The sequence below is a fragment of the Phodopus roborovskii genome, unplaced genomic scaffold (genome assembly GCF_943737965.1).
Source record: "Phodopus roborovskii unplaced genomic scaffold, PHOROB, whole genome shotgun sequence".
Classification (NCBI taxonomy): domain Eukaryota; kingdom Metazoa; phylum Chordata; class Mammalia; order Rodentia; family Cricetidae; genus Phodopus; species Phodopus roborovskii.
This window is the reverse complement of record NW_026126415.1, coordinates 601,974-625,874: the sequence shown is the minus strand read 5'-3', so window position 1 is coordinate 625,874 and position 23,901 is coordinate 601,974. Positions and strand designations below refer to the sequence as shown.

The window sequence follows — 23,901 nt, the reverse complement described above, 5'->3', positions numbered from 1 at the left end:
TTTCTGGAAATGGCAAACTCATGTGCACATGAATTTACTTGCTGATATTTTTAACAGAGAAATAACTGACAAACTCTTTAGCTGGAATCCAAAGTAAGGCAGTTAAGTAGAAAAAAAAAAAAAAAAAAAAAAAGAAAGAAAAAGAAATTACCAACCAGTGGTTCATGTCTGTAATCTTAGCACTTAGCAGGTTGAGTCTGGGGCCAGTCTGGGCTACTTAGTAAATTCCAGATTAGCTTGAGCTAAAGGGAGATCCTGTCTCAAAAGGCTGCCTTGCCACATAAATACTTTTCTTATATAACAACCAGGGAGAAGCTGTAAGAAAACCAATTAAATGATCCCATCCACACTAGCAAAGCAGACATTAATTTGGCCTATGAGCACGTTCATTTCTACGGGGCATATATTGAAGTACTCTGGTACGGAACTGTGGAAGAACACTCAGATCTCCCTTTACGTGCGAACCTAAGCAAGGAGGATGTTAGCAGATGGTTCCAGCTGTAGCCCTCCGGGGTCTGCTGCCCTGACCCTACACTAGTCTCTTTCCCACTGGGCAGGTACTAGCCAACCCTGAGCTTGCAGTGTATTAGGGGTTGGGCACATTTGTGTAACCATAGACTATTCTAGAGGCGTTGAGGGTCATAGTGGCTGGCCAGGACTGTCTGAATTTACTTCTGCCCAATCCACTTCTCTCCCTCCCTACAAATCTCAGCCAGGCTTAGTCTTGCTCCTAACCCCTTTAATTTTGCAGAAGGGCTGTCCTTATACATTTCTTGCTCTTCTGACCCGGTTTTGGTACGTGCTTACTTGGGAACGACTCTCTGGGAGTAGAGGTGTGCACTACTATATCCAGTTTTACACAGAGCAGAGGATCAAATCCAAGGTCTCTTGCATACTAGGTAAGCACTGGATGAACAGTGGTAGCCCAGCCCAAAGGTTCCGACAGGGTTCCACTGCTGACTGAGAGTGTCCAGGGGAGGGGGGGAGGGGCACCCCTGACCTCATCCTGTTTGGGGTAGCATTTCATCATGCCAGCTTCACTCCGAATTCTATTTTCAAGCAGGGAACTATAGGACTATTTATTCTTACTTCTCCCGGCTGGTCTTCTGAGGACAAAAGCCTATCTTTCAAGGGTGGGAGGAGGGTAGAGTCATGACTGACCTTTAGAGTTAAATTTAGCGTAAGAGAGAAGGCTTTTCAGACCCGTTCTTGCTTTTTAGTACTTCCTACCATTTTCTCAACAAGTATTCTTTCAATTGAGCCATTCAAGTTCTCATAATTTCCTAAATGAGTCATGTTACTTCAGGCCTTAACTGTGCATGGCATACTTCTCAGAATTCTCCAATTTCTCATTTAGCAACCTCCTCTCGGCCCTTAATAGGTTCCTCTGAGATCATTTCTCTGCCTCCTCTGGATTGCAATTTCTCTGTACTTCAGTGTCCCTGGTGAGCCTCTTCATATCATGACTTTAATTTCATCAATTATCTTACTGCTCAACTGGGACCTGTTGGAGGGCAGTGGTTCATGTTTTACGGGACACTGTGTGTCACGGAGCAGGGACACTTTTGTCAGAACAGAAGGACTCTCAGCCATGGATATGAACAAATTCTACTTAAAACTGTTTTAGAGTTGACATTATTGATTTTCTCTTTGATTGACCTTTTCCATCTCAAAGCAATCAATCTGTCTATAACAGCTTAGGAACTTGGTCCTTTTCAAAGTAAGGCTTTTGCAATTGACTGACACAAATACTCTGAACAAAAATTTAAAAACCCAAGATTTTTCAGTGTTGCTAAAATATAACTCATTTGTGTTTTACCACAGTACTTTGTGCCTTTCTAGTAACCCATTGTGTCGATACACCATACTTTAGATATTCACCAGGGACAGACATTGGGTGCTTATACTTTTGGCAATTACAAATAATGAAGTTATAAACAAACACACACACATATTAAGGGGAAATATGCCTAATATGCTTTTTCAAAGGATATAACATTCATGCCATGGTTATTCCGTTGTAATTAAAGAATTCAAGTAAATTCACAAAGGATGGAAGTTATTGAGGAAAACACGTGATGTAATTCCTGGCTTTTGTGCGGCACACACACAAACGTCCACACACAGAGTAAACTAGTATCTAAAGTCTCTTTGATGACAGTTTCAAAGTATTGGGAGGGTTTTTCTTTGGAGATAGGTCTCTGTGGTGCTTTCAAAGAAAACGGCCACAAAGGGAGCTGCACTATTAGGAGGCGTGGCCTTGTTGGAGGAGTGTGTCACTGTGGAGGTCGACTTTGAGGTCGCTAAGCTTAAGCTATGCCACCTGATGCGAAGGCGTGGTTGTTGGGAACCAGCAGTCTGCTGACCCTGCCCCCGATGATGGACGGGATGCTCATGGCCATGTCTTATCTACATCATGACTTACCTGGCTGCTCAGGCTTTACCTGGCTGCCAGAGGACTCAGTTACGCATGCACAAGCAAGTTTCCCTTTTAAAGCAAGAGCGCCAAGTGCGCTTTCTCTCTCTCTCTCTTGGTCTCTCTCTCTCTCGTTCTCTCTTCTCTCTCTCCCTCCCTCTCTTTCTTGGTCTCTCTCGTTCTCTCTTCTCTCTCTCTGTCTCTCCCTCCCTCCCTCTCTCTCTTGGTCTCTCTCTCGTTCTCTCTTCTCTGTCTCTCCCTCCCCCCGTCTCCCCTGCTTTCGGTTGGCCACCAGCTACCCCCCTTCCTCTCCCCTCTCTCAATAAACTCCACGTAAGTGCTGAGTCTCGTGTTTGTGTTTCAGAGGCAATAATTATAGAAAAAAGAACAAAGGCCACAGTGTCTCTTCACAGCAACAGAAACCCTAAGGACGACATTCTCACTATGTAGTCCAGGCTGACCTCTAACTTGAGACAAATCCTCTGGTTCAGCTTCCTGAGTGCTAGGGTTACAGGCATGAGTCACTATACCTAACACAGAAGTATCATCTTAATTGCAGCTTTAAAAGTTAATCAGCAGGGGCTGGAGAGACGGCTCAGAGGTTAAGAGCACTGGCTGGTTTTCCAGAGGTCCTGGGTTCAATTCCCAGCAACCATATGGTGGCTCCCAAACATCCATAATAAGATCTGGTGCCATCTTCTGGCCTTCAGGGATACCGGCAGGCAGAAGAACACTTTATACATAATAAATAAATAAATCTTTAAAAAAAAGTAAAAACTTAACCTGGCTGGCATGGTGACACATACCTGTATTCTTAGCACTGTGTGAGGAGAAGCAAGAATTGAAGGCTAGCCTTAGTTGCACATGAAGGCTAGCCTTCGTTGCTACATGAAAACTTGTCTGCACCCAACCAAACACAACCTGATAAGTTAAACAGTACTTGGGACTGCTCAGTCAGTGAAGTGTGTGGCAAGCATGGAGAAAGCTGGATTTGGTCCTCAGCACCGGATAAACCAGCTGTGGTAGCTGGGGCATGCTTATAACCAACATGGGGATTGAAGTGCTAAATAACCGTATTTTTGATTTGGATTTGAAAAATCAAGCTACTTTTATGATTATGACTGAATTCACAGTAAGCCATGGATTGCACTGTGATTAGTTCCCTTTTATATAAAAACACTTTTCACTGACCTATTTTTCTGGAGGAAATAACCTTTTCTTTTTTAGTTCCTTAATTAATTAGTTGGTACTAGTTCCTCCTCAAATTTTATAATAAACTCTCCCTTCTCAATTTGTACAATACACCCAATTTTTTTTGTACTTTTTTCTTTGAAAATCCCACCTAACACTCCCCTCTTACAGTTTGCTCTGGCTTCCCACTCGGCCTGTCCCTACGATTCCCTAGTTCACCTTCATCATGTCTCTCTTCACTCCAATGTTAACGGGATTCAGGAGGAAGTAAAATAAACACATTTACTTATTCAATAAATACTTCTTTACATTTTTATTTTACTTTTCATGTGCACGCGTGCGTGTGTGTGTGTGTGCGTGTGTGTGCGCGCGCACACATGTCACTGTGTGAATCTGGTGGTCAGAAGGCAATTTGAGGGAGCTAGTTCTCTCTATGCACAGGGTAGGTCTTGGGGATTGAACTCAGGTGCTCAGGCTTGGCAGCAGGTGCCTTTACCTGCATCTCAATGATGCAACACTTATTTCTTATGAGCATTCAGTATGCACCAGCAAGTATCATAGAATTTGGTGATACAACAGTAATACAGAAGTTTAAAGAATATAAGTAATACTCCTTTTCTCAGAGAGTTTAATGTTCCAGTTAAAGGAGATTGTTGGTATCTGAATTCAAGAACCCAAAACATTTAGAATATTTCTTGATAAATCCCCCTTTACTGTAACTTTAGGTATTTTGTGAAGCTCAGGAGCCAAATGGATTAGAATAATTTGGGGCTCCCAAGACTCTAACTCACTAGAATTAGGAATTACTAACAGATATCACAGGTGCTTGCTATAAGGTTAGTACTAATAAGAGCTTCAAGGAAAAGTCCCAAGATAGGAGTGTGCTTGGCATCTTCATAATCAGCAAGGGAGCCCGTGTGGCGCAGTGAGTGAGCGAGAGGGAAAAGCAGTGGGGAGTGAGTCAGAGAGAGCAGTCAGGTCAATCTTGTTTTCCATGTCAATCCCAGTTCCCCCACCCTCCCCTGCCCCCCACCAATCCCCTATCCCATCCCCTTTCTGCTCCCCAGGGAGGGTGAGGCCTTCCATCCATGGAGGTTCTTCAAAGTCTGTCACATCATTTGGAGCAGGACCCAGGCCCTCCCCCATGTCTAGGCTGAGGGAGTATCCCTCTATGTGGAATGGGCTCCCAAAGTCCATTTGTACACTAGGGATAAATACTGATCCACTACCAGAGGCCCCATAGACTGCCCAGTCCTCCTAACTAACACCCACATTCAGGGGGTCTGGGTTGGTCCTATGCTGGTTTCCCAGCTATCAGTCTGGGGTCCATGAGCTCCCCCTTGTTCAAAGACCTGTCATTCTTAATGAGATGGGAAATCTTTAAGGAGTTGTGTGCATTCTGGTTTGGGTTTTGTTGTCTTTGCATTAATACAGGTCTTACTAAGTAGTTCAGGCTGCCCTTTAACTGGAGATCATTTAAGGGCTGGCATCACAAGCATGCAATACCATAGCAGCTTGGGTTGTTTTGCAAATATAACTCTAGCTGCTGGATGTAGACTAGCTTAGGGTGGGGGAGACAGACAAAATTAATTAGCACTACAATAACCCAGACAAGAGATTAATCGCTTGACATAGCTCTTTTTGAGGAGACAGTGGAAGTTACATTCTTAACTGTTGTAAAAAACAAAAGACACACTCTGCAGATGGGTTGGGTGTGGATGGAAAATGGTCAACAACTATACAGTGATGACCAAAGCAACTGGAAAACTACAGCTTCCGTTTAAGCTGGGGGAGGCTGAGAGCATTGTCGGATAGGGACGGGCATGGAAAGAAACCAACATTTGGTCTTTGCCAGCTTAGGCTTGATCTATCCATGGACATGGAAGTGAAGATAGCAAGGTGTGAGCTGGACTTCATGGGGGATCTGGGCTGGAGATATAAAATCAGTGCTGGTTACCACAGACAATACATAAAGCCAGTTGGCTGCACGGCACTACTTGGGAGATAAAGGTCTTTGAGTTAGCAGGAGAGGAGAATAATGCGTAAGTAGAGGCTGAATCTTTCTCCCAACTACTGCCCGAGAGTAAGGGCGATGACAGACACACTAAAAAGTAAAAGTTTAGAAATAAGAATAACGGGCAAGAGGGATGCTCAACAAGTGAAGACTCTTGTTGCTAAAACTGACAACCTGAGTCCCATACCCAGCACACTGGCTAGTTTTACCTCAATTTGACGCAAACTAGAGTCATCAGAAAGGAAGGAGCCTCAGCTGAGAAAATGCCTCCATAAGATCCAGTGTAAGACATCTTCTTAGTGATTGTTGATGGGAGAGGGCCCAGTTCACGGTGAATGGTGTCATCCTGGGCTGATCCCTGGATTCTATAAGAAAGCAGGCTGAGGACCCCTTTGCTTCTGCGGCCATCGCTGGATCGCAGCCGCCAAAATGAAGTTCAATCCCTTCGTGCCTTCTGACCGAAGCAAGAACCGCAAACGGCATTTCAGTGCACCTTCTCACATTCGGAGGAAGATCATGTCTTCCCCTCTTTCCAAAGAGCTGAGACAGAAGTACAATGTTCCATCTATGCCCATTCAAAAGGATGATGAAGTTCAGGTTGTCCGAGGACACTACAAAGGTCAGCAGATTGGCAAAGTGGTCCAGGTGTACAGGAAGAAATATGTCATCTACATTGAACGAGTACAGCGAGAAAAGGCTAATGGCACAACTGTCCATGTGGGCATCCACCCCAGCAAGGTGGTGATCACCTGGCTAAAGCTGGACAAAGACCGCAAGAAGATCCTGGAAAGGAAAGCCAAGTCTCGACAATAGGAAAGGAGAAGGACAAATACAAGGAAGAAACGATTGAGAAGATGCAGGAGTAGGGGCGTCTCACACACAGATTTCATTAAAGACGGTTTAAGTGGAAAAAAAAAAGAAAAAAGCAGGCTGAGCAAGTCAGGGGAAGCACGCCAGGGAGCAGCTCCCCTCCGTGGCCTCTGCAGCAGCTCCTGCCTCCAGGATCCTGCCCTGCTTGAGTTCCTGTCCTGACTTCCTTTGGTGATGAACAGCAGTGTGGAAGGATAAGATGAATGAATCCTTTCCTTCCCAACTTGCTTTTCTGGTCTTAGTGTTTCATGGCAGCAACAGAAACCCAATAACCAATAAGCAGTAAAAACCCAGTTACCCACAGGTTCAAGGAGAGAACTCACAACTTTCAAAAGCTGTGCTGTGACCTCCTCCCCACACATGCTGTGGTATGTGCATAAATAAGTAAATGTAATAAGCATTTGTAAATGAAACAAGAATACATAAATATCGTTAGAATTGTAAAAATGATGGCACTTTTCATGAGGATGGTAAAGGTTTCTCCTCTCCAATGTCCTCTTGATTTTTAATTGGCCTCTGGGAAAACTTAGAGCATATTTCATTCTTCAGGCAGTCTCTAAGCATGCTGATGGAAACTATGTCTCATTTACTCTTCGATAATTCCCCCTTCATACCATACAAAACTGGATGGTGGAAAATGAATGAATTTCTTCTTTTCTGTTTTCCAGATAGCTGTTTATCCACCCTGGCTATATATTCTTAAAAATATATTTATGTTTAATTATGTGTAATTGTCCCTGTGTGTGAGTATGTTCATGTGAGTACAGGTATCCACAGAACACTGATCCCTTGAAGCTGGAGTTACAGGTGGTGGGTGCTGAGTCCACACAGGTGCTCAAAACCAAATGTGAGTCCTTTGCAAGAGCGAACAACAAATATTCTTAATTGCTAGGTCAACTCTGGGTATCTATTTCCAGTTTCTGATCATGAGGAGAAACCTCCCTCACTAATGCTCAATAAATCACAATGATGTAATATTTTTAAAAAAGTACACTGAACTGTTTTTGCTAATTAGTGGGAGAATCCAATAGTGGCATTTTCATCAGGACTTTAAAATCTTTTTTGAGACAGGGTCTCTCATGGTCTGGCTGTTCTGAAACTCAGAGATCTAGCTGCCAGCCTCCCAAGTGCTGTGGTTAAAGAAGGAACAAACCCTTCCAAGACCCAGTACTTTGGAAAAATCAAAGTTACTAAAGTCAAATGTTCTGAAAACAAGTAGTCATGGTAAAGCAACAATTTTCAACGACTATGTACTCAATACAGCTTGGAAGCCTAGGAAGGTTATAACAAAGAAACAGGCAGATAAAATAGCTCCAACTATGAATATCAGAATGACGTGATCTCTGACTCGAGATTCTAGATTGCTTGCTGACTGAAGAACAGAAAGGAAGCAGTCTATCTAAACCAATAACAGAACTGAGTATTACTCTCTTATCATTAGTTTTCCCCAGGGGAATCTTTGTATGTCAACTTTGGCAGTTCGTGTTTTCTGCTGGCATCGCTCACACACTGGGGCATTTTCCAACTCTGTCCTTCCTTGGTGAAAAGACTGGAACTCCCTCAGAGACACTTTGCCACCAGCAAATCCTTTCCTGGGGATGGGCAGAGACAGGCCGCAAAACGCCTCGAAGGGCAGGGCAATACCCATCCACAGGCACTCGAGGCGGACTTTCAGTTGCCCCACAGAAGGTCCACAACCTCGCTGTCGTCTCGATGCAGGCAGCGTTTCCACATCAAGCTGGCTCAGTCATCGTCACTTAATCCGGGTTCTTCACACAGCCTCTCCTTGGACAGCTGGAGAGGGAACTGGCCACTGGCCAGGACTGGTGGTGCCGGGGGGGGGGGGCTTGTCTGTTGATTTCAAGGTGCAATGGCTCCGTGAGGAGCTGCTGGCTGTGTCCAGAGGAGGCAATGTAACTGTGGAAGACAGCCTGGAATGGAGTAGGATTTAGTTTCACAGGAGTCCGGGTGCCCAGGGCACCTCCATCTGAAACGGCTTTGGTGGGCTCCTGGGCTTGGCCTCCTCTGGGCGTTTATTGCCACACGTCCCTTCGAAGACAAAAGTCTCAAAGAGGCTGAGTGCTGCTCAAACATTTTAGCACAGCACGAAGGACACAAGCATGTCCCTAGATTTTGGAGGCCAATATGGTAGTAGTCACTTTTTAATCTGTCTTTTATTTAGTAGAATTTATTCATTGTTTTATTGGTGCTTTTTAAAAAAATGTCCTATGTATTTTATATTTGGGTGAAACTCAATTTCCACATTATAATCAGGAGGAGAAATGAGACAGAAATCCATCTAATAATCATAAATCTTAACCTGAAAACAATACAATTACAGAAAAACACACAAGGGGATAATGACCTTCCTTCCTTCCGTCCTTCCTTCCTTCCTTCCTTTTTTTTCTTCTTGAGACAGGGTTTGGCCTTGAATGCACAGTAATCCTACCTGCCTCTGCTTCCTGAGTACCGGGTTGAAAGCATGTGCCACCATGCCCAGTCAGGAACAGTGATTTTAATGAGCAGTATTATCAACATGCATAACGATGTTCTAAATCTCTGACATTCGAGGAGTATGTTCCTTCGAAAGCCTAGAGAAGGTTTGGATTTTTCAAGTACACTATAAATTAATGCCAATCATCAAGTGTCAAGTCCAAGATGATAGAGCCCAGTCATTCCTAGCTGCCAGAAATACCAACTGTAGTCCTATTTTGTTTCATTTATTTTTGTTTTTCTGAGGCAGTACCCCACTCTGTGGCCCAGGCTGGCCTAGAACTCACGGCAGCCCTCTGTTTCAGCCTCACACATGCTGGGATTGGCAGGCAAGAGCTACCGCATTAACCTTGCATTACCTGTTTTAGACTAACATTTCACAGTAGTTAAAGACACATGGTTATGGTTATTTATTTATTTCTTATTTTGACAAACTCACCTGGTACAAAAAATTCTGTTGGCACAAACCAGTGAAATTCCAGATGGAATCCTAAGCGAATAGCCTTCAAGGTAACAAGGAAAATCAAATACAGGACGGATACTGTACCTATAAGGGATACACAAACAAACCCAGAAGCCACTTACCATCTTTGCATATCTTATGAATTACTTTAAAAATCAGGACTGGAGAAATTATCTTCACTACTCTTGTTAAAAGAAAAAGCTAGGTTCTAAAGAATAGAAATTACTCTGGTGAGTTATCAGAAAATGAAAAATTAGGTATTAAGTCTAAGGAGAGCACGATCAAGGAATCTCAATAGTGCGCACTTAGGAATTCATTGCAAGCAACAACAGAATCCATTATAAAACTGCCAGTAATACAAGAGAAACACACACACACACACACACACACACACCATGAAACCATGTGTTAAGTGCTGGGAGACACTCATCACACAGGAAAAGTTTTAAGTTATTTTGAAATGATAAGAAAGTAAGAAGGAAAAGTAGCAAGCATTCAAGGAGACCAAACAGCTAGTAGCTATGCGAGGTTCTGCCACACAGAACTTTCAGTAATGTAGAAATTAGAGCATCGTTATTTTTAATTAAAAAGTGTCTTTGTGGTATTGGGAATCAAACTAAGAGCCCTATTGGTACACAACTGGGCAAGTGGCCCCTCGGTGAGCTGTATCTCTGACTCTGGGTTATTCATTACAGAGGACAATCAGACCTGGTTCTGAATGCCCTCAGGAGCCACTGCTGTGAGGAAGTTACAGTTGGAATGTCTTGTAGTCTAGTTGGAAGCCCGAGGACCATGGTGTCTCGCTGAGCAAACCCTCTGTAAATTCATATGCTTGTGAAAGACTTGTTCCACTGGAAAATCAGCCTCGAGTCAGGAAACCACAAGGAGCTCTATAAGCTGGACTGTGGGTTTAGAGATTAGCTGATTCAGAAAGACGAAGACAGAAGGCCGAGCTTATGTAACAGCTCACTTTCTCCCTGTGTTCATGCTGGCTTACAGCTTCTGCTCTGAGGGAGACAATCAGAGAGACCATCTTTACCCTTCCTTTTATCTCCTGGGACCCTAGCTACTGTGCACTACAGCAGCCTACTGCGTAGAAGGGGAAGTAAAATCCTACAGACCGTCTAACAAGTCTTTGTAAGTAGGGTCTCCAGATTTCCTTTAGTTAACCAGATCTGACCTTTCACAGAATGTCATTTTGTCAACTTAAATAGGGCAGAAACATCCTTTGGAGATTTCTGTAAAACAGGAGACATGCACAGAGCTTTATCCTTAAGGAGGCAACTGTGCTAATTAACAAAAACCAGAGAACAGCACAAAAGCAGAATAAACCTTAGAAGCCAAGCCAGGGCTGCATGGAGCTCGGCAGCAGAGCTCACTGCCCAGCAGGACAGGCCCTGTTGTCTGTTTGTTTTTAAAGAACTGTATTTGATCTGCAAGACTATATGAATGGATGGATGGATGAGAAAAAAACTTAGCTAAAAGGTATCTCCTATGTTTAAAATTAGATGACAATTCTGTGCAATACCTACCCCCATCACAACCCCCTTATCTCCATAGCCAAGGATGACATTGAACTCTATCCTTCCAAGTGCTAGGATTACTGGCATTCATCACCACACTTGGCTACATAATACTCTTAAACCGAATACAGGAAAACAAAACAAAACAAACAAACAAACAAACAAACAAACAAACAACCCAGAAAACTCTGTAGCAACTGTCAGTGCTTTCACCCTTTAAAACTGAGGGTTCCTATAGTAGCCATTTTGATGTCTGGTCCTCAGGCCTTAGTCTATTTCCTCTAGCCATACTCTGACAGGAAATGATTTGCACAAGGTTAGAATGGGAAACCTAGTAATTCCAAGAAAACCAACTCCCAAAGGGTAAAAGGCACCTAAAATGGTTGTACCCATTTTTCTGTGTCAAACTGTATAGAAAAGCAAAGGGTAGCAAAATTAAAGTACTGTGTGAATGAATGAAGTAAGTAGATATGAGCAGCCGGGAAGGCAGCTCCCTCCCACTCACACTCCGAAGTCCCCAGGGCAGGGCCTTACCTAGGATGTTAAACTTGGAAAAGAAGGAGGGAGACTTGAAGTTGAGCAGTGGCAAGAGGAGCCCTATGAGGTAGAAGGGCACCGTCCTGGACTTATTCCACCACACTTCAAACCGCTGGACCTCTGTGTCATTGTAGGAAATCGTGGAGCTGTTGGAAGGACAGCCACCACTCCCAGCGCTTGGACAAATCACTGCAAAAGTAAACACACGCCAGAGGTTAGACCACACAAGCTGGAGAAACGGTCTGCCCAGGGCCGGGCCCTGCTCAGCTGGTAGCATGAACTTCTGGAAGAGGGTTATATAGACAATTTAGGAATCTTTCCTCCAAATATGAACAGTCAAAGGTAAGGGAATCTTAAAATAGTTTAGAGGTGGCATGCACTTGTGTTAGGAACAAGAGAAAGATTCCATAAAATGCCCCCTCTGCCCCATTGCTGGACAGAAAATGCAGAGCTTGTGGTGTCTCAGTAATATGGGATGTAACATGCAGGGTACCTGTTGGCATTCAAGGGCCCAGTAAGAGGCTTTTTCTCTCAGAAACTTGATTAGATTCGTTATTTGTGTGTATGCATGATCATCACAGCACACGTGCAGAGCCCAGAGGACAGCTTGGCGGAGTCCAGTCTCTCCTTCTACCTTGTAGGTCCTGGGACTGAACTCAGGTCATCAGGCTCAGGGGGAAAACGCTTTACTCATTGAGCCATCTTACTGATCCCCCTTTTCTTCCTTCTTTTTTCCTTTCCTTCCCTTCCCTTCCCTTCCCTTCCCTTCCCTTTCCTTTCCTTCCCTTTCCCCTTTCCTTCCCTTTCCTTTCCTTTCCTTTTTCCTTCCCTTTCCTTCCCTTTCCTTTCCTTTTTCCTTCCCTTCCCTTCCCTTTCCTCTTTCCTTTCCTTCCCTTTCCTCTTTCCTTTCCTTTCCTTCCCTTTCCTCTTTCCTTTCCTTTCCTTTCCTTCCCTTTCCTTTTTCCTTTCCTTTCCTTTCCTTTCCTTTCCTTTCCTTTCCTTTCCTTTCCTTTCCTTTCCTTTCCTTTCCTTTCCTGGGACAGGGCTTCTCCGTATTGCTCTGGAGGCTGTCCTGGAACTCGCTTTGTAGACCAGGCTGGCCTCAAACTCAGAGATCTGCCTGTCTCTGCCTGAGTGCTGGGATTAGAGGTGTGCGACACCTGGGCCCGGCTCCCCTTTTTCTTTTTTTCAACAACAAAAACAACAACAACAACAACAAATCTATGTGTTAGGGAATTAAAAGCAGAGATCCCCACACTAGTAAAAACTAAAGACTCAGAGTTCAACAATCCAAGACTGTGGAGTTTACCCCACTTACAGCAGCCTAAGAGTCTAGATGACAGCTTGAGAACCGGGAAGTCTGGAGAATATGTTTGTCTTCTCTTTCTCTTTGCTTCCCTTTCCTCTCTCTCGGCACTTGATTAGTTATGACTTATTTGTTGTGCATTTACACACCACAGTGTGTGGGGGTCACAGGACAACCTGAAGGAGCAGTTCCTTCTTCAACCCTGTGGGTCCGAAGGGTCAAGCTCAGGTCGCCAGCCTGTCACCCTCTGAGGCGGGTCACCAGGCTTATTTTCATGCTTTTTAATCTTTATTCTTTCGTGATGCCTGCGCTCAGCCCCAATGCTTCCCACATGCCGTGCGCACACTGCCACCAAATGACACTCAGCACTTAGCTCTAACAAATCCATCTATTCTGAAACACACTGCCAATAGCTGCACAGCAGCCCAGTAATGCAACAACAATTTCCCCAACTATTTTACCTAACTATTTACCTAAACGGGGGTCATGCATGCTCTTTTTGAGTCGTTTTGGGAGCAGGGCTGGGGACAAGGAAACAAACTCAGTTCCAAACTACTACTTACCAGGGTTGCTGTCATTGGTTCTTAGCATAGGGTCTGTGTCATTAATGTGATGAATAAAATCTATAAGTTGAAGACAAACATACAGTTAAACAATGAATGAACCATGCCAAATCCCATCATCATTAAAGTCTTTTGTCTATAAACATGGTTATTCACTGTATATAATATTATTGAGTTACATAGTTTCACTTTTAGTTTTCTTTGCCTACAGGAATAATAATGTCATTTACTTCATAGGCCCATATGGGAAAAATTTATATAAGCCAAGGTTATAAAAAAGCTACCTGGAGGACTGAATTAATGGTAGTCAAAAGGCCTGGAAAGAAGATAACGTATACAATTTTTCATATACTTAACATTAATTTCTAGAAGCACAGGTACATTTTATATAAAGTTCTCAAGTATGCCAAAAGGGAAAGCAACAGCCATACATGCCCAACCTATGTGGCAAATCCCTTAACGTTTTCGTGAGGAACAGTACACACTTTTACAAAGTGAGGCTGCACAGTAGTTGTCATGCTTGTAAGAACAGCTGAGTTGGATGGGAGGACAAAGGACAAACGCACATGTGTGCAGGTCCTGAACATTCACGCCATTCACGCCATTCTATAGAGAATATGAGGATCACGCCATTCTATAGAGAATATGAGGATCACGCCATTCTATAGAGAATATGAGGATCACACCATTCTATAGTGAATATGAGGATCACACCATTCTATAGTGAATAAGAGGATTACACCATTCTATAGAGAATATGAGGATCACACCATTCTATAGAGAATATGAGGATCACACCATTCTATAGTGAATATGAGGATAAGTAGACAGTGTGACAGGCCTGTTTGTCTGTTTGTTTTGAGATAGGGCCATGCTTTATGCCTTATAGCTATAATAATATTTGAATTGGAGAAGTGAGGCACATAGCAAGGCTCATGGTGTCTCAATGGGTGTGATAATATTACCAAGGGGAAAAATTCATTCCTGAGGGGAGGACAAAATTTGTTTTAAAAACATAATGCACAGATAAATACACATTTTACAAAATATCTGATATTACAATTTAATTGGAGAGCCAATAAGAATAAAATGTTTAAAAAGTGTCCTCAAGGGGCAATCTCTTTTTAAGTGAGGGGGTTAAAAGCCCTATTGCAGACTACTTAGAACAGAACAAAAGTGACAGCTGTTAGAGCTGAGTGAGAGGGACATGTGGATCCCTTTTCCTCAGTGGGTCTGTCTGTCTGTCCGTCCGTCTGTTTGTTTTTCGGGACAGGGTTTCACTGGGCAGCCCTGGCTGACCTGGAACACACCAGGCTGGTCTAAAACAGCGATCTGTCTACCTCTGCCCCCCTCCACTCCTCAGTGCTGGGATTAAGGTGTGTGCCACCACTGCCCAACATGTGGGTTCCACATAATTTTCTGTTTAACGCTTGATTTTTAAATAACAAAAAGTATGTGTTGTATAATAAATTGAAACTACATTCATGAAACCAAATTAAGGTATCAAACAAAAAGTGTTTCTAAAGGATGTAAGACTTTTACCAAGAAAAACTTAGGAGTCATTAAACAGAAACTTAAACTATGCAATGATCATGGAAAGGAAAACTCAGTATTCTAGCACAATTTCTTTCCACATCAATAAATCTACTGTAATTATTATTAATCCTAAATCAATAGCCTAATAATAATTATGGCATGTTGACTGAAAAATTCAATGCAACGTCAATCAAAAACTAATTATATTTTGTAGAACTTGTCAAGCTGGTTGATTCTAAAATGTATGTATATAAAACACTTATGGACCTTGGTGCAAAACAAAACTAAAAATGACTAATTTGAAAGTAAGATTTAAAAAAAAAAAAACAAAGCAAAATCCTGAGAGAACCACCACATAAAAGTGCATACATTCTATTAAGATGTCTACAGAGTGATGGTGGACGTGTGGTTAGCATGTAATCAGAACATGACCCCAGAAACACAGGGGTGGAAGGACAGAACACACTCCTGCAAGTTCTCATGCCACTTCCCACTTCCACATATGTGCCCTGGCATGTGTGCACCCCTCCACATACATACACACACACACCCCACACACAATACAAATAAATGTTTAAAAAAAAAAAAGCTTGAAACGGACATCCTGCATCCAAGTTAAAAGTATTATAAAAGTACTTGGATTGAGTTGTCAACACCCTCTTCAGAATTCTAGAGCTGAGTGGAGCAGGTAACAGTTCTGTGGTACATAAATAATACATCATTTAAATTTCATTATTCTATTTCAGTTCCTACCGTTTCCGTGAGTAAAATCCATTTGCTGTTGAAACATCTAAGTCTTCAGCAACAAACACCAGTGAATGACATAGACTTTTCTCTTTCAGTACTAAAATGTTGTAGACATACTTTATGGTACTTAGAAATTTAGGAGGAATACCACTTATTAAAAGTGAGTGCAATTGGGGGGTCATACACCCCGCTGGGAAGTTACTGCTGCTGTTTTGCTAAATGGACATGATGTCCCTGTTACACTGCCTCCTACATAAAACTATGTGAATGCCCGTAAAATGGCACCGCCGTCAGCTTTGGCCAGAGATGCTTCATTTTGTGGTGGTCAGTGGTAACTGTGGAGACTCATAACTAGCCAAAGCACTGAGAATAAATGACTGTTGAATGCCCAGTCATAAGTAGGACAAGCATAACACCCTCTCCATGGCTCAGGGAACATTCTGGAAGAGGAACCAAAAAAAAAAAACCCTTAGGAGCCAGAGGGGGTCAGATGCTGATGGCGCCCTGACTTCTGCAAACTACAAGTTTTTCTAGTCTAGAACTCACAGCGGTTGTGATAGCGTCATAAGACTGGGCCGGTGGATACACTTTCACGGGAGGAGGGCTGGCTCTCGGGCCCACCCCTTCATGAGATGAGAATATATATGCAGGTGACCACTAATGGGGAGGGAGAGACTCTATCAGTGGTGCACACGTGCATGCGCTTCAGTTAACAAACTTTCACCCACGTTTGTGGAAGCAACCCTCAGGAAACTCACTGGGAGACAGAAACAAAGACTTGAAAGTAAGGGAGCCTGCCCGGAAGAGGAAGGGGACAGCATAACAGGAAGTGAATATAAGTGCAATACATCACAAAAAGTCAGAATAAAACAATTATTTATGTAAAAACTTAATGTCATTTGAGATCATAAGCATAGAAAAGCTGAATCAAAGCATATTGCCCAGGATTATATGATACTTTACATATAAAAATGTAAGGCTAGAACTAAAATATTACAATGATATTTGAAGGTGATTTCGTTAAAGACTCTATTAATACTTACTAAAGATAAACTCTCCAGTATTGAAAAGAAAATTAGACATAAGCACCCAGTACACTATCATTGCTCCAATGAGAGATACCAAAGAGAAAAGAAGGCTTGACCACTGCCCAAAGGAGCCAAAATAATGCTTGCAGACATCTGGGTATTCCCAGGTAGCTGTGTCTGATGAACCTGGATAAAGATGAGAGATAGAGAATGAGACTGGTCACATACTCTACATTTATAACTTGTATTCCCCAATTAAAAACATTTAGCAAAAGATTACGGCTACTTTACCAACAAATACAAGAATGCATTATGGGGAAACTAGCAAGTAGGATGTAATAAAACAAAACAAACGTGATCGGTGAAATAGTATAATCTGAGAAACATAGCATCATAACTTTTTATAACTAAAAAAAGCATGTGATAACTAAGAGTAGGAAAGATAATTAGTAAAGCAAAACAAAACAAAACAAACCATTGGGGTGCTAGACTTAAAAGGAACAACCACAAAGAAATGAAAATTATTCTAGTTTATAAATGTCCAACTAAGAATGGACTTTGAAGAAGCTTACATATAGACACAGCACAGAAAAGTTCTTCATGAAGGATGATAACCACCCTTGATTAGCAATTATATCATTAAATCTGAATTTGTTTTCTCTATCGATTACTTCGGGTGTGGATGCTACCTTGCAGCACAATGTGCTCTAGACCACCTGCCGAGATGATTTCTGGTAATGCTACATAACTTTCTGATCTATTCCCTTTAAAGTTTTTACATCTTCCATATCGATCATGGAAATGATCAATATGCACAACCTTCTACATTTCCTTCTAACTATCTTTATGCCTTTAATTTTTCACATTTCGTGTGAATGCTGTCTGGAATGTATTTTTGTGTGAGATGTCATACAGGGTTCCCCCCAGCTGGTATTTAGTTTCACACACACTGAAAAGGACATATTAAACTCATACACCTGAAATTTACATTTCCCTTTCTAGTCTAGTTTATATAAAGATTAACATTTTTTTATTTCATGTGTATGGAGTTTTTCCTGCATGCCTGTCTAACATGTGCCTACCTGGTACCTAAGGCTTGAAGAGAGCATTTGATCCCCAAGAACTAGAATTACAGACAGTTGTAAGATGCCAGTAGGTGCCGGAAACCAACCCTGGTCCTCTGGGAGAGCAGCAAGTACTTTTACCCACTTAGCCATCTCTCTGGCCCTTGCTCTGCCTTCTTCCTGTTTCTCACACGGTAGCTCTCTGCCGTAGTACAATGACTACATAGTATGCTCTAAGACCTGGTAAGTCATTCTTCCATTCCATTTCTTTCTTTTTTTATTTCTAACTTTCTGACTGTGTTTGAGATGGGACTGAATTTATACATTTGATTTTCTTATGGTTTACAATAGTGAATCTTCCAAACCACACAGCATGTTTTTCCTACTTGTGCAGATTTAGTTCTTACATTTAGGTAGTTGTGCTTTTCTCCCATCAAATATTCTCCTGCTGAATGTTATGTGCGACCCCTAGGGCTCAGCGCTGTGGTGAAGTCAACTATCAGACTCTCGTTCATTCTCACAGCACCAGTTAGCATTCTAATAAAATTCTTTGCTATAATTACTTGTCTTTTCCAGTTTTCATATTAGTCCAGAATTCTTTTGCAGTATTCGATAATATCTCAAAAGCCCGTATGAATAATGATGAGCACCCCATGTTCTCTCGACTTAAATGGAAACTGCTTTAAGGATTTTAACACCGTAGAACGCTGCTGGTCCTGGTTAGGGATAAACAGTCTTTAATTTGCTAAAGGAGTATCTTCCTTAGAACTCACTAAGAAAAGGATGCTGATGTTGTGAGATGCCTCCATCAAATGCCTTTTGGGGTGTATCTCTTGATGTAACCATGGATTATTTTGTTAATGTAGTGAGTTGTGTTGGGTTTGTTAATAGAGCATCCCTCCCACCTCATCGGAATAAACCCTATTTTAAACACAGGATATTATTTTTGTACATCACTGATTCTATCCAATAATGTTTTATAACTGTTTGTTTTTCTTTTTATGTTGCCGGGCTTTGATTTGGGTTCTGGTGACTTTGTAAAATGAAGCGATGCAAGTTCACCCTGTTACATGGGAGCGTTTAAGGAGCACAGGCGTCGCCTGTAACAGTCAGAACGAGTGTAGGGGAGGCCATGCTCCCACGCACACAACTGATGTAAGTTCCACACTTACTGCGTGTGTGTAAAGAGCTCTTCCCATTTCAGTCAGAGCCAAACCCGCAGAAACCAAAGGCTAAACAAACTCAAATGGGAACTTCAATGGCTTTTAAATAAGACTTCTCCCAAGATTTTAAACAATGCTCCCCAAGTGACTAAGACAAGGTTTAACTAAAGAAATAGGCTGCAAACTTGAGGTTGGTTGGAACATGCTAATAAGACGGAGTGAAAAATACATGTCTGTCAAGCCCCCAAAGTGCTTATATGTGTTTTCCTTTTTTATTTTTATTTTTTGTGTCAGAGTCTCATGTAGCCTAGGCTGGCCCAGAACTCCTTATGTAGTTGAGGATAACCTTGGGATTCTGAGACTATAGGCACGCACCACCACACTCAGTTTAAAATGTGTGAAAATGACTTAAGAAGATGCTTCCGTGTGAGAGCGCCCACAGGTCCAGCTGCGTGGGAGAGTAAAGGTGTGGGCTGGGTGACATCATTTCTACCCAGGACTGAAACTAGCCCTAGCAATCCAACAAGACCCCATTTCAAACCTAAAAACAACAAGGAGATTATCTTCCCGAGTCCCTGACCCAGAATTTATACAAATGAGAGTGTAGAGGAGATGCGTTTACACAGCTTCAAGAGCTGCATATACTTGGATAGTTTTCTGTTGCTGCTTTATGCTTTTAGGTCTGCTATGTGTAGGTCAAAACAAGTAAACAGTAATTGGTAAGAACCACAGAGTTCTTAGTAATTCTGACAAAGGCTTTGCTTTAAAAGCATAACATTTTTGGGAAAATGAGAGGGAGAGGCACTTGTCACCACACTTGAGAAGCTGAGTTTAGTCTCCGGGGCCAATGGTAGAAGGAGAGAAAACCACCTCCATCCAGCAGCCGTCTGAAGTCCATATTCACTCATGCACACAGTGATAAAGTACATCATTTCTATAAATGGCACTTTTATTATTCCTAGAAGGACATCAGGCATTAATGTAAATGTATTTATAGTCCCCAAAGAACTCCCAGTTCTGAATTTCAGAGGGAGCCAGAAACTCAGTAATAGGCTAGCCAGCAGAGAGCTATGTGAAAGTCGTCGGTTGGGGCCAGTGAGATGGCTCAGGAGGGTGGGGAGCCACCACCAACTCTAACACTCCGAGTTCAATCCCAGAGAATTCACGGTGGAAGAAAACGGGCCCCTTCAAGCTGGCCTTTAACTTCTAAGTGTGCACTGTGACACACGCTCTCATACGACACACACAGAATACGCACAGCAGAAGTGCACAGCAGAAGTTGGTTAATCGGTGCAACAGTGTTGTTCTACTTACATATCTTACTCCGTGACTTCACCACTCGATAGCAGCAATAGAGTGTCAAAAGGCCCATGAGCACGATGACACACATCCCAGTGGTGAACCCCGCCTTTTGAAAGATAAAAAGTTGGGTTCCTTTCACTATGTAAGAAAGACTTCCTATGCAATTACGTTGTTACCCTAAACAATTATAATAAAAACACGACAGTGGAAAAATGTAAGTGCCATCTGCTTTTTAAAGAGGACTTTATGCAAATAACAAAACTTTTTTTACAGGGCTAGTGATTGGACTCAGGACCTCATGTAAGCTAGGAAAGCATGCTATCACTGGGACTTTATTCCCAAGCCCCAAACTTAAAGTATAAAGTAAAAAGATTCAGTTATTATTTAAGTTATTTATCTATTTTGGAGCCATATGGAACAAAACCAGGATGGCTTAAAGTTTACTATGTAGCCCAAACTGGTCTTGAACTCATGATCCTCTCGCCTTAGCCAGAGTGTTGGGATTATAGGTATAGAAAAAAAAATTCAGGGGTTAGAGAGATGGTTTAGCAGTTAAGAATGACTATCAGGCCTTTGGAGCGCTGGGTCTGGTTCATGTTGGTGGCTCACAACCGCCACCAACTCCAACTGTTAGAGGAATCTAACCTCTGACCTCCATGGACACATACCCACACTAAGACTCGCACATTTGCACAAGTAAAACTAAAAAAAAGAATAAATCTTAAGAAAATGTCAGATTAAAGTGTACTAAAAAATTATCTTACCTGTTTTATGCCCCAAGGGATACTTAGTATAGATGTTCCCATCATGGTATTCCAAATCATAAAACTGAAAGAGTAAATAGCAGTAAAAATATGAAGTCGGGCTCCTCAAATATTTTAATTAAGACAGAACTAAGCAACCAGCTTTCTTCACTCATATACAGCTTAATTCATACTCCAAGAAGTAGTTTTACTCACATAGTTACTAAGCTGGTGTTTTTACCGTAGCCTTCAGTGTAACTCTGGAGTTTGTAGGCAGAGCCTAGAGGACTATACACATAGCATTCCTCTGGAGCTGGGACTACGTGGTCTGGAGCAATCTTGGGGAAAAGAAGAAACGTCAGAACCAGTAAGTGAACAAAGAGAAACGGACTAGACACATTTCTAAGGCTGACGTCATGAAGCGTGTGGGGGGGCGCTGCTTGCTGGGCTCCTCGTGGGCAGGCTCCAGGGAGACGCTTGGCTAGTGCTCATCTGGGCCTTCGTTCTTCCCGGTCTCAAGTGTGTGATCTTCCCGTCTTTGCGACATGGGATTATAGACATCCTCCAGCATGCATACCTTAAGACACTTCTACGTATATTTATAAGTGTCATGAACCTATGAATCCCCAGTTAAAGAATTAAGTTATTTTTAATATAGTGGTGGATATAAAGGGGCAAGGGTTCCTCTCTAACCATCATTCACACTTGAGAGAAAGAGGGAAGCAAAGAATAAAACAAAAACTCCCACAGAGGAGGCCATGCTTCCGTGAGGAGCTTTCCAGGAACTTAGTGGTGTTACTTAACTCTGTGTGAAGGAGGTTTATTGAGGGGCCAATGAATAGTAAGTAAATAAACAGTATAGACTAATTTTAACTGTTTTCAGTAAAAGAAACAGGTCACAAAGTAACTTAGTGAGTGTTGAAACAAGGATTTTAGGAGCCAGGGCATTTAAGAATATAAGCAAAAGGGAAGGAGGCAACAGAGAAGTATCGGATGTCGTAAAGGAGATGAAGAGTGTAACTTCTACACTTATTTCTTATATTACCTCCTATGTTTCTTTAACTCCACCTTCCTATTTTGGAGGGGAAACCCCATCTGTTTCCCTGATTAAACTGTCCATCTCCTGAAGGCTGTTCTTGGAGAAGAGGAGGGCCTTAAAGGCATGGAGTCTGATGAGTATGAACTATAGTGTGACTCTTTTAACATCTATCACCTACATATAAATTTGCAACTTTGTGCTAGGTTTCTTATTTGAGTAAACTAACAGCCTCAAACTGTCTCAAATTCCAGTCAGACATGTGAAACAATTAGACAAGACTAGAAGGCATGATAAGATTCAGTGTTCAACTCTGTACTTTTCTACGTCCCTGGATAAACAGGGGAAGTAAAACAGCCAGGGGAGACTTCAAGGAAGAGCTGGAGTATTGCAAGGAAGAGCTGGAGTATTGCAAGGAAGAGCTGGAGTATTGCAAGGAAGAGCTGGAGTATCGCAAGGAAGAGCTGGAGTATCCCAAGGAAGAGCTGGAGTATCGCAAGGAAGAGCTGGAGTATCGCAAGGAAGAGCTGGAGTATCGCAAGGAAGAGCTGGAGTATTGCAAGGAAGAGCTGGAGTATTGCAAGGAAGAGCTGGAGTATCGCAAGGAAGAGCTGGAGTATCGCAAGGAAGAGCTGGATTATCGCATGGAAGAGCTGGAGTATCGGCCTTATTAGGAAGAAAGGGCATAGACATCGGTACAACCATGCCACAGCCTTCGCATGTAAGCAGTGAGATTAGCAGTGCCTTTGTAGAAAAGAATACCCTGAATGCTCTGTGTGGTGTGTAGCTTCAGAAGAAACTAGTTCCCAGAGACACAGACAAATATATATATATATATATATATATATATATATATATATATATATATTCCTTCTCTTCTCCTATACTCCTCTAAAATCTAGATTATCTTGTCTTCTGCCAAGAGTAAGAGGGGAAAAAAAAAAAAAGTATAAGACATCAAGAAGGAAACCATGATCGCCGACAAAGCAAATTGGGGGTAAAGACAAGTACAATCAAAACTTACAAGGAGCATGTTCGAGAGGTAGAAAGTTCTGGCTGTGTTCTCACACTGATGTACACACAGAGGAAGAATGAGCCTCCTCCATGTACACCTCACCTAGCCCTGTGCCCTGTGCCCTGTGCCCTGTGCCCTGTGCCCTGTGCCCAGTCTCTGGGCCTCGATTGTGCATGGGAGGATGTGGCTCTCACTGAGGCAGTGGTCTGGGGTGGCATTTCCATCTGAATGTCCCCATGACACACAAGGATCTTGCTGACATGGGGACTATGCTTCGCTGGTTCTGACTAAGCCCCACACAATGCCTTTTTACTAAGCTCTCAGCGATGCTGATAATGCTGCTCTGTAGGTACACATGTTTATTAGCAAGGATCTAGGAGATGCAGACAGACAACTCTCTCCTGTAACGAGTACGATACTCTCCCCTCCCCAGCTTCGAATAACAAGAATGAGATGTGTGGTTTTTTTTTTTTTTTTAATAAATTAAAAGGTTTTACTCCATGAACATTTGGTGACAATGATTGATTGTTCTTCTCCAAAACATACTTTTAGGGAAAATGACTTTGGGATATTTATAAAATGCATTAGAAATGGATCCATCACATTAAGTTTGGTGACCATTTAGATGTACTAACGTCAGCTAACAAAGGGTTACAACTCAGTGCAGTGTTGACTTAGTGTCCAGGCAAGGGTTATTCATTCTGCTCCAGATGGTATCTCTGAGGTATGTTTCTAAAGAGTATAGCATTTGGAGAGTCTGTCAGACAACAACCTCCAATCTCCGAGAGAGTTAGATAATTCTACAATGGACGTCACAGTCAACACTACTGTGAAGTCCTGGGCAGGAAAGGAGGGAATAAAAAATAACAATTGTAAAAAGTTATTCTGCAC

The 23,901-nt window shown here is 42.3% G+C and overlaps 2 protein-coding genes across 3 annotated transcripts in view; one reads left to right on the top strand and one right to left on the bottom strand.

Annotated features, from left to right (window-relative positions):
- The window catches only part of Slc38a9 (solute carrier family 38 member 9), a 59,608-nt gene that overhangs the window by 17,540 nt on the left and 18,167 nt on the right, over positions 1 to 23,901 (bottom strand). For both annotated transcript variants that reach the window (XM_051183068.1, XM_051183069.1), the window contains exons 3-9: positions 21,176 to 21,297; positions 20,981 to 21,044; positions 20,229 to 20,322; positions 16,703 to 16,873; positions 13,377 to 13,436; positions 11,505 to 11,696; positions 9,424 to 9,531 (exon numbers count right to left, since the gene is read on the bottom strand). In XM_051183068.1, the coding sequence (XP_051039025.1) occupies positions 9,424 to 9,531; positions 11,505 to 11,696; positions 13,377 to 13,436; positions 16,703 to 16,873; positions 20,229 to 20,322; positions 20,981 to 21,044; positions 21,176 to 21,297 (811 nt within the window). The remainder of the gene's footprint in view (positions 1 to 9,423; positions 9,532 to 11,504; positions 11,697 to 13,376; positions 13,437 to 16,702; positions 16,874 to 20,228; positions 20,323 to 20,980; positions 21,045 to 21,175; positions 21,298 to 23,901) is intronic.
- LOC127221154 (60S ribosomal protein L26-like) lies at positions 6,013 to 6,449 on the top strand. The gene has a single exon (XM_051183070.1). It carries the CDS (start codon positions 6,051 to 6,053, stop codon positions 6,432 to 6,434), a length of 384 nt encoding a protein of 127 aa, XP_051039027.1. The 5' UTR covers positions 6,013 to 6,050; the 3' UTR covers positions 6,435 to 6,449.

What these genes read in the sequence shown, in the direction of transcription:
- LOC127221154 (XM_051183070.1), top strand. Translation starts at nt 6,051, where the DNA reads ATGAAGTTCAATCCCTTCGTGCCTTCTGACCGAAGCAAGAACCGCAAA.